At 44.1% G+C, this 10,842-nt stretch overlaps 2 protein-coding genes across 2 annotated transcripts; one reads left to right on the forward strand and one right to left on the reverse strand.

Annotated features, from left to right (window-relative positions):
* The first annotated feature begins 1,124 nt into the window (after window positions 1-1,124).
* zgc:55558 (GTPase KRas) lies at window positions 1,125-3,209 on the forward strand. Its single transcript, XM_061303956.1, has 5 exons — window positions 1,125-1,427; window positions 1,635-1,747; window positions 1,971-2,149; window positions 2,666-2,825; window positions 2,909-3,209. Exons 2-5 carry the CDS (start codon window positions 1,637-1,639, stop codon window positions 3,020-3,022), a joined length of 564 nt encoding a protein of 187 aa, XP_061159940.1. The 5' UTR covers window positions 1,125-1,427; window positions 1,635-1,636; the 3' UTR covers window positions 3,023-3,209.
* A 1,819-nt stretch (window positions 3,210-5,028) lies between these two features.
* Window positions 5,029-10,191, reverse strand: cbx7a (chromobox homolog 7a). The gene is made up of 6 exons (XM_061303921.1): window positions 9,892-10,191; window positions 7,264-7,307; window positions 7,057-7,122; window positions 6,906-6,972; window positions 6,460-6,751; window positions 5,029-6,370 (listed from the first exon to the last, which is right to left on the reverse strand). The coding sequence occupies exons 1-6, from the start codon at window positions 9,958-9,960 to the stop codon at window positions 5,925-5,927; spliced, it is 984 nt and encodes a 327-aa protein (XP_061159905.1). The 5' UTR covers window positions 9,961-10,191; the 3' UTR covers window positions 5,029-5,924.
* Window positions 10,192-10,842: the final 651 nt, after the last annotated feature.

Genomic DNA, 10,842 nt, shown 5'->3' on the forward strand with positions numbered 1-10,842 from the left:
CAAGACAGGAGGACACAAAAGGCACAAAGCTGCACTCTGCATGCACGCAACATTTTTTATTTGACATTTGGGTTTGTTTTTTCAGGTCTGTTGTCAAATTTCCGATCTTGAAATGGTGATTTTGGAATGTTAAGGATTTACAAGGATTTCTTTCGTTGTCCAATTGAAATGTTGCAAAAAAGATGAATGATTATTCCAGGGAACATTTTCAGTGTTGTATCGGTGTGTTTTTAATCCACTTTTCTTCTTTGTCTCAGTTTATGGCCGTTCCATTGTTGCTTTCCTCAATCTCAATGAAATGTGTTGAAACGTGATGGAAACTAAACAATTCAATCTTAACTATTTTAAGATGCAAAAAAAATGGATGTACAGAGGATGTATAATGTGAAATATCCTTGTCTATAATAAAACCTTAGCAGCTGTTTTCCAAGTGTCAACAGTATGTTTTTTTTTTTTAATGAGTCAATCTTTTTCAAAGATATAGGGTAATATAAGTGTCTCGTTTCTGTCTCTTTCGCTCGGGGCAGACGGAAAAGGGATTATTGCTGCGATTTCATGCAAAGATGAGATAAAATAGCAGATGTACTCAGTGGGAGAACGCGGCAGTAACATGAACGTCACAATGCGGGATATCGTGGGCGCTAGTTCCTTATTATGCCCACTAGAGGGCAGTAGACGTAGGAAATTAAACACGTTTTTGATTTTGCTTGTTTGTTTATTTGTATGGTTAATTCTTTTTTGTCAAAGAAACAAAGCCTTACTATACATGGTCTTTTTCCAAAAAAAAGAATTGGAATGTAGTCAAAGTTGTAAGTAAGTCATGTAAAGGCTAAAGTTGCATGTGATGTACATTTATAAAGTTGGGAAGCACCGGGAGCATGCAAATCTTCTTTACTGCGTTGTCAGCTGTTTTCCAGGTTAAAAAAGAAAGGAATTAGCCAATTTTGACAAAGTACACGCGTCTACAAACAGGAAAAAAAGTTCTATTTTGTTACTTGCCATGGTTGCATTACTGTACTGTACATACCAATGACATTTTGGGGTAGGCGGGACTAATATTAAACTCTCCACGATGATTGGATGTAATGAAAGAGTCCTCGTCCTATTGGTCGTTGAGCGTGAGCATTGACGCAATAATTGTGACTTTCCCAATGATTCGCAATGGAGGTTTTATGAGGTCTACATCAGATGTTGGCGTTTATTTACAACTTCAAGTTGCGGATGTGCTTCACCATTAGCCGGTCGTCATAAATCTTCACTTTGCGTTTTGATGCTCAATCTGGGAAAACGCTCGAGGATTTAAAGCGGGGGGGTTTTGCATGCAGTTTGAGGAAGGAAATTGTCCTCAAGCTATCGCTATGTAGCAAGCTAATGTCATATACATCGATGCGGGAACTCCGGACGCTATTCAAAAATCATTTACTAAGGTAAGCCTCGTTCTTGCATAACACGGGGGCGAGGGGATTTACTTCCATTAGGCAGCTAGCGTGGTGACGTCAATTCGAGGTGACATGTATGGACATGAGTGTTCAAGTTAAATCTGGGTCGCCATGTCACGGCGCTGTATCAGATGTTAGCAGCTATTTGCAGAAGCTGTCTGCTTTCAATTGCTTTGCTTTCGCCTCACTTTGCAGACATGACCGAGTACAAGCTTGTGGTGGTTGGTGCAGGAGGCGTGGGGAAGAGCGCTCTTACCATCCAGCTCATCCAGAATCACTTTGTGGATGAATACGATCCAACCATCGAGGTGGGACTTCCCTACCTGGGCCATCCTTTCCATGGGAAATCACTTCCACGGCTGCATGCGTGTGATTTCGTGCTCAATGTTCTCATTTCATGTCTTGGTTATTAGACGATATGGCAAAAAACAAATGCACCTGGCTATCTGTTCCATCAACTGATGTCACAGTAGTAGTTGAGAATCACTTCTGTAAGGTACAAAGTCACAATGGCGTCCTTGTGTGCTGCAGGACTCGTACAGGAAGCAGGTGGTGATCGATGGAGAGACGTGTCTGTTGGACATCCTGGACACCGCGGGCCAGGAGGAGTACAGCGCCATGAGGGACCAATACATGAGGACGGGCGAAGGTTTCCTCTGCGTCTACGCCATCAACAATATCAAGTCATTTGAGGACGTTCACCTATACAGGTACTTGGGACATCAAGAGTCTTTTCAACCAGACGGCCAGTTGTCATCCCTGTGCACACGCCATGTCACGTCAGCGACATTATGTATGCTAACGTGCTAAAGGAGCAACGATAAGTCTTTGAAAGTTTCCTGGCCGATTTTTCTTTTTTAGTTCTAAACCAAAGACACTAAAATAGAACAAAAGCTTCACACTTTTGCAGCCATGCAGTCTTGTGATCCTTGAAATGAAGCTAATATAAAGTGTCTGAACTGTCATAGACGGGTTTGGATGTAATGTCGCTTTTTGGGTTATATTTGTACCAGTGATTCATTTCATTATTAAACATCCAAGGAAACGCAACAAAAGGATCTGACACTAACACGTACTGTTAGATGATTGTGATTCAGTATCACAATGTTGCTCATCATAGAGAGAAATATGAGACTACTGCTAACTCGGCTGTTGGCTCAAAAATACTGGCCGAGGAGGAAGAGCCTGTCGGGATGCAAATTTGAGATGATGTCATTATCTTCCAGAGAGCAGATCAACAGAGTGAAGGACAGCGATAGCGTTCCCATGGTGCTGGTGGGCAACAAAAGTGACTTGAGCTCACGCTCTGTGGAAACGCGGCAAGCGCAGGAACTGGCCCGAAGCTACGGCGTGCCCTTCGTCGAGACCTCGGCCAAAACCAGACAGGTGTGCGGCAGTGAATTTGTTGTTGTTGTTTTTCATGCATCTACATTAGCCTGACCTCTGGTTTGCTTTTGTGCTCCCTGTAGGGAGTGGAGGAAGCATTCTATTCACTAGTAAGAGAGATCAGAAGATACAAGGAGACCAACCGCAGCAACAAGAAGAGCAAGAAGAACACTCCGAGGCGTTGCATGATATTATAGCACGTCTTCATACACACAAGCAAGCCCCTCCAATATGTCAGGTGGACCAGCAGCTCTCCCGCGTTTATCCGTTCAATGCTGTGAATGTCCAGACCAAACTGTATTGTTCGCTAGGTTTTTACCAGCAGCATTCAATCTTTTTTTTTTTTTTTTTTTTTTTTAAGAAAATAAACATTTCTCTGATTGACTTGTACGTGTGCTTCATGCGCCGTGTCGCTACACTTTGCACTGATGACTCATTTGGGCCAAATAGGCTGCGGTCCAGCCCTGCTGACATTTTTGACGCAAATACATCCAACTATTTCCTACTGATTTCATCTCTTGTGTTGTTTGTTGAAATCATTTCCTTCCATGTCCCTCATTCCGTGGTTATCAACACATGTAGTGTCCTCCTTTTTTTAAGCCAATGAAATAGCATAGGGTTAGGGTTTCATACTAGCTTCAAACCCTAGTTTGAAACACTAACCCCAACACTAACCCTATACCTTGCCAAACAGTAACCTTGTACTGTGCAATACAGTAATCGGCTGTGCGGTGTTAATCTTTTAATCCTTTGGTCTGGGATCCACAGACAGTTGTTTCAGAATCTCTGGTGGTCACTACTTGCAGATAAAGTAGCATTATTGACTTTTATAAAACACAGTGAGCTCCCAATTATGAGGTGGCAACCGTTTGGTAGCATTACAGTATTTCTAAGAACAGCGCGCCCTCTAGTGGACATATAAAAATCTACAACTTAAACCTGGTTATGTCAAAATCTACATGGTAAATATTATGTCTGGAATATTGATGTCAAGATCTGCCACAGTTCGTTTCCTCCCCTCCCCTCCCCTCCCCTCCCCTCCCCTCCCCTCCCCTCCCCTCCCCTCCCCTCCCCTCCCCTCCTTTGCCCTGATCAGTGGGATCATCCTCACCTACCTCTCGTTAGCTGTCTTGTATTTAAACCTGCGTGAAAGTGGCCCCCCGCCCCACGCAAAATTGGTGTGGGCCGTAAAGAAATGTTCGTTTGTGTTGCAGCTGTGTTTTAGTTATGAACGATTCTTTTATAGGAGTTCACCCAAGCCCCCATTTACTTCCAAATGGAGCCAAAATAGTACCGTTCGTTTGTGCTTCGCTTGTGCTGCAAAAACTGTCGTTTGGGCTGCTACGGTTTTGTGTCGTATGTACGGAACCGTAGCAGCACAAGCAAAGGTTTTTGCAGCGCAAACGAACGGTACCATTTTGAGTTCATTTGGAGCAGATTGGGGTGCTGGGTGAACTCTGGATGACCCATAAAATAATCTTTCATAACTTGAATTTTTTTTACGGCACAAACGGAGCACAAACGAAACAATTGTGCTTCAATTTTGCGCGTTGTAAATTTCACGCAGGTGCACTACCTGCAAACGAAGCCCAAACTATTTTCCTTGAATTTTGCGTGGGGTGGCAGCTTCACACACGTGCATTTGGTCGTTGAATTTACCGTTTTTTTCCATGTATAATGGGCAAAATTTAACTAAGTTATTGTCCTAAAATCTGGGGTGGGCATTATACATGGGCACAATTTTTTTGTTTTTTTTAATCCTAATATCATACGGAGGCCGCCATTACAGATGCGCTTTCTTCTCTGCCGTTCACTTCAAACACGCTCCATACGAACACAATGCTCTCGTATCAGACGCTTGCTCGATCACCTGCTCGTTTGCTGTCACAATGTACCCTACACAAATCCGAAACATTTCTTCGCTATCGAGTTTGCTAGCGCATGCGCAGTGATACTGACCGGCAGAATAACATCCGGTTGTTCCCAAAGATGATCTTTTTTCTGAAATAATTTTACGTTTACGGACTTAAGTAGGAGTCAAAATTTGGGTGCGTATTATACATGGGTACAGGCTTTTTTCCAGCATCAACATGCCATTTTTGGGGTGCGTATTATACATGGGGGTGCATTATACATGGAAAAAACGGTACTTGTTTATCTTCACCGTGGTTACTACTACTGATGGAGCGAAATAAAATCAAGGTCATTTCAGTTCATGTTTATTGGAAACAGTCAAAATAAAAACATTTTTCTAAGACATGACTGTAAGTTAGTTTAGCTTCTGCACATGACATGCAATAAATAACAAAAGCTCTTTACTGTGTGATCTAATGAACATCTGCTTAGTGTACATTATTGTACAAAGCTAACAGCAGCAGTGTAAAATGATACTTCCTTTGAAAAGCACAAAGGTTAGTGTAGAGTAAAGAATGGACTATCAACTGGTAATACAAAAATAGAACCAAGTAGCATTTATAGTGCTTGGAACGGACAGACGGCAAACACGACAGTACTTTTTTTTTTTTTTTTTGTGCATTCCTCTTCATGTCAGCATCAGTCATTACATCTCTTTGTTTTATTTCTGTTGCGACAGAAATAACCTCGCAAAGGCGCCGATGTCTTCAGCAAACATATTTGTAATCATGAAATGAGACATCTATAAGAACACACACTATGCGAGTGTGATGTCTTGCTGGAAAGCACTTCAATTCTTAGTAGAAAAGTAGCTGCATGGAAGAAGTGAGTTGGTTTGACCTTTGCCTCGTTATGGAACTCTGGGATTTCTAAAAAAAAATAAAAAGACCCTGAAGAATCAAAACGAAAAGTAGCTGCATGGAAGAGGTTGGGGTTGGTTAGGGTTAGTTAGGTTTAGGGGTAACCCATGGAAGAAGGGACTACTGTCTCATTATTTGAGTCTCAGAAGTTCCCAATAAAAGAACCTCAATCGTGAATATCACCACCCATTTGTTTTTCAATTCAAACATAATAATCAGCAGGAATTGATCTTTGTAAACATGTTACATACGTACATGACTATTTCAACGAGTTACAAAATGAGCGGCGAGTCTGATTATTCTTGTCGAATGAACGTGCCTTCAGCTACCAGTCCTTAAAGAAGCCCTCCGCTTCCGTGGCCTCTTTAAAAGTCACCGTCAGAGAATTGATGGTCACCTCGGTCATGATCACCTTCCCAGGATGCTTTGATTGAGCGGCTGTGGCCGCGGTAACGTTCTGATTGTGGCAAGCCGCATCTCCGCCCGCTCCCTCCGGACTCGGGTCATTTCTCAGGTACATGTCGGGACTCTCTGGCCCCAACAGCGCCTCCTCCTCCTCTCCCGTGTCACCGTCTGACCTGTTGTCATTGGTAACCGCATCCTCTCCTCCATCTTGGAGCCCCGCGGCGCTGTCCTTTGATTGGTCACACACGACTGTTTCCGCACTTGTGTCTCGCGGCTCCAACCACATTTTGGTGACGCTCTCCTCCACGTCCAACTCTAGATCTTGCCGCTCCAGTATGTGGGGAGGCGAGCTGCATTCGGAATGACCTTGAAGGCAGAGAGTTCAATTAAGTACTATTTTTCTTGCCTAAAGAGAAGTTGAGCATGACAAAGAGGTCAAAGGTCATTCAACAAACCATATAAGCTGTCTGCCCGTCTCTCCTCTGTGTTGCTTTCGGACTCTTGCTTGTCTTCTTCGCTGGTGTCTTCCCAGTCCTGCCCTTTCTTGCCCCCGACGGCTATGTTGGAGCGGCTCCTCTTGGACGCCAGCTGCTTGCTCCTCCTCCTCCTCCTCGTCACTTTGCGAGAGTGCGCGGATCCACGCTCGACATGGTCCACGTCGGTGCTCATAGCGCGGGTGAGCGAGAGGCGGAGCCGGGGCTTGTCGGGGGCCTTGTGTGCGCTCCGGAGGTCCATGGCAAAGATGTTCTACAAGGACATAGAAGATTGGAGGACACTAGGTTGGATTCACCATCTGCATACATGAATACATTTATTATTAGTGACACCGCAACTGACTGTTGACACATATCCAACATTTGACATTTATGGAAGCCAGGCAAGACTTGAAATATGAGTTTACCCGCAGGACGAGGCTTCTGGGTCTGAGCCCTTTCTTGCGATAGGCCAGAGCTCTTAGCTTCTGCTGACTGGTAACGTCAGCAAAACACAAAGACAAAGAGATAAGCAAAAGAACAACAACTGGGGAAGCAACGAAAAGAGATTTGACTCACTTCTCCTCATAGGCCAGGACCAGACGAGGGTCCAAAATGTTGTCCTCCGGCTCCCAAGTGCTGTACCTGCCGAGGGCCACACAAGAAGACATGAACATTTGTCACGCCCGCCCATCTTTGTATGGAAGAGCAGGTCACTTATCAAGCTGGATGTGAGCGTTTATTTAAGGGATGATGTCACTGGGTGATGACTCAGTGATTACTCACTTTGGAGGCCATCCTTGCCACTTAAGCAGGTACTCCACATTACCCTGCAGACAAGAGAGGGAGAGAATGGCAAAAGGGACTTTTTTTTCGATTAGCCTCACGGGAAAAAATGATTTTTTTGGCCTTATGTCATCCCAAATAATCCATTTGGAAAATTCCAGCAAAGGAAAAAAAAAATGCAGTATTTCATTTTAGGATGTCTGCATGAATCATGACTGATGTAACAGTGTGTTCTTGTTCATTTAAGATTGTTGGTGGTTCATTTAAAAGTGAGTGTAGGACTTCAATGTGCCATGAGGTATGAGTGACCCCATTTTTTTGCTCTGTATTGTGAGTAAAAATTCGAGAGCCAAAATCTGTAGGGTGGCAGTAAACTCAAAAGCTGGCAGACATCTTCAAATGACATTTATAAAAACACGCTTCAAGATGTTGAGTGTCACTCCCAGTTCAACCTTTACTATAAAACTAAAAAGTATACATTGTGGATTAAAAACAACCACGCAAAGTCTATTTAGCTTAACGCTAAAAAAAAAAGCTAAATGCTCTGGACAGGCTAACAAATAGCATCATTGTAGTGGTGTTATGACCACTTCAATTAAACACAATTAACAAATGTAGACAGATAAAACATGGTGGCCAATGCAAATGAAGGAAGCATGCTTTCCATGTACACAAGTGTACAATTCCAAATTCTTCCCCTTGAGTGTATAACAACACATGAAACCAGCAAAAGTACAACGTGTACTTTAGTGTGTTAGGCGATGTCTGCCACTTTAAAGTGTGCAAATGTGGAGAGGCGGGGGTATTAGTCTCCTTATCAAATGGTGCTCTTCTGGAGGAGTGACGTCAGTGAGCGCCCCCTTTCAGTCTCTCGCGCGCGCTCTCTCTCTCTCTCCCGGTAGAGTTGCGCGTGACGTGACGGTGCACGGACACAACACGAGCGACTCTTCTAGAACCCTACACCAGGGGTCCCCAAACTTTTTCCTGTGAGGGCCACATAACCTTTCCCTTCTCTGATGGCGGGCCGGTGGCAGTTTGTAACAGAAAAAGTGTGACGATCGTAGGGGAGCTTAAAAAAATTATTGTTTTCCAGAAAGCCACACATAACCAAATAACGGTTATTTAATAACCCTTTCCAGGTTCTTTACAGAAAAAAAGTCAGGAAACAAATAACACTATTAATGAAATAAATAATAACTAAACCCTCTCTGAGTTCTTCACAGAAAAAACAGGAAATAAATAACTAAATAACTCTCTCTGGGTTCTTCATAGAAAAAAAACCATGGAACATTAACTTTCTGTTGTGCCATGCACAATCTTAACAGATAAAAGTTCAGCTCAGTTGTCAGAGCAGAACCTCTCTGACACATATGAGCAGTCTCTTAAAGTTCTTGTGTTCCTTCCTTATAATCCTTTTGTAGGTTCCAGTAGGCTTGTAGACACCGCTGTCTTTTTTGTTAAAGTTTGATAGTGCGTCATAGTCTGGAGTAAAATTTGTTGTGGCAATTCTTACGCGAGATCCGAGGTGTTGGTCCGTTTACCTCGATCTGTGACGGGTAGATGTTGACGTTCATGTGGCTGAACGTCACGTCGCGTACGTCGAGCCAAATTGGCTCTTTTAAACGCTCGGCACTGTGTTCACCCTGCTTTACTTGGGCGACATTTTAACGGAAGGATTCCAGGGGAAGGTTTGTGGGTGGCCTTAGGGCAAAACTGCATCTGAAAGCTCAGCGCGCAAATTACAAGAATGCTGTCGTCACAGCCCACGCTCTAAATTCGGGACTGATACAAATAGAGCGCGAGTGCGCCATGTCCGTACACGCACTTGTGAGTGTGCACCGAGCTTTCTGACACGGCTTCCGGTAGTAAATGCGCAGGCGAGCGCTTCCCCCATCTACTGGGGAAACGCAGTCATTGCAGGCAAAATGAGCAAAAAAAAAAAAAAAAAAAGTTTAATAATACAATTTATTCAGGGTTGGCGGGCCGGATTAAACGGTCCCGCGGGCCGTGTCCGGCCCGCGGGCCGTAGTTTGGTGACCCCTGCCCTACACCGTGCAGGGCTCGGATAGGATAGGTGGGGCCACGGGAACATGTAAACAACGTGCTGTTGCGCAATCTTTACGTCTCATTGCAGCCTCGCTGCGTACTACGATCAACTTTACGTAAGACCGTTACTTTTTTTTTTTTTTTTTTTTTTGTTATTTAAGTGTGTATTAAATGGAAACAAGCCCTGCATGGGAAGGTAAAAAATGTGTTTTGCCTTTGGTCGGTCGGTCACCTTGCACCGAGCACACTGACTAAACGTACACACCCCCTTCTTGTTGTGTACCGTATCTGCGTGGGCTCGTGCACAAACATGCTGCAGCATCGTTGCACGCTCCGGCAGCGAGCAAACACTCAACTTCCAGAAATTAAAGTAGAGCGCCATAATGGCATCATGATGAATATATGACCACCAGAAATAAAACGCAACAGCGAAAGGAAAATGGAGTTTGAATGCGTCTTAGAGTGAATGGAAAGTGCGTGGCCTCGTTTCTCTTTCACGGACACACCACACGGTTCTCCGGAAAGCACAGGAAAAATAACTTATGTAAGTTGAGTAGAGTGGATTAAAGTGTCGGAGCTCACCTTTCGCACTCTCTTCTTTGTGATGGACTCCACTGCGAACACTTGGTCTCCAATGGATGACAGCTCCATCGCCGCTCGAAGCAAGCAGCCTCTGTTTCGGCAGGAAGGAGAAGAAGGAAGGAGCGAAAAGAAGGAGGCTCAAAATGAAATCAAAATGTTCGTTCGGGCTTCTAAAATGCCTCCGATGTTTCTCGATGCACAAAGTGTTCTCCTGGCTCACTTTTTCCAAATCTGCGACACATCAACACGGGACGACGCGTTGCTTTAAGTGGCGCGCGCGCTCCCGACGCCATTACGTAGGGCCGAGCCCCCAAGTACGTGGCCGCGCACGCAAGAGAGAAAGAGTGCGAGCGAGCGCGCGCGAGAGAGAGACTTCGAGAAGGTCACTGTTCAAATTAAGAAATGTAACTTTTAAAAAATCTCTTAGAATCTGCATATTGATCGCTAGTTATAGAAAATACCGTGACATTTTATACTTCTGTGTACAGGTAACATTAATCATCAAGTTGATAGTTTCAAACTACTGTTTACATGACTCTACCCTCTCATTAAGTTCTCTAGCATCAATGGAGGGACTTCTCAGAGTCCGCTAAAGATCACAATCTGCGGTTGAAAAGAAGCCTCGAGGCACTCACTTGGGTGAATTGTTCACCTCCCCATCCACGTTCTGTCCAAATATAGAAGTGCAAGACAACATAGAAATAATTGTACATCCTAAAGCGTAGCAATATGTCCACAAAGAGGAGAGTTGTGCTTCAAAAGTGTGTTGACTTGGATGGGAAAAGAGCATCTTAAGCTCAACACCTCTTTCTCATCTTGCGGACACTTGCTAAGGGCCCAGATAAGCAACCCATTAGGAAGCTGGATCATTTACAGTTAAAACCAAGGCTGTATAGGATGCACAGGGTCTACAGTCATGGTCTGCATGCACCTGGAATGCTTGCATCACTT

Source organism: Syngnathus typhle, linkage group LG17 (assembly GCF_033458585.1).
Source record: "Syngnathus typhle isolate RoL2023-S1 ecotype Sweden linkage group LG17, RoL_Styp_1.0, whole genome shotgun sequence".
NCBI lineage: Eukaryota > Metazoa > Chordata > Actinopteri > Syngnathiformes > Syngnathidae > Syngnathus > Syngnathus typhle.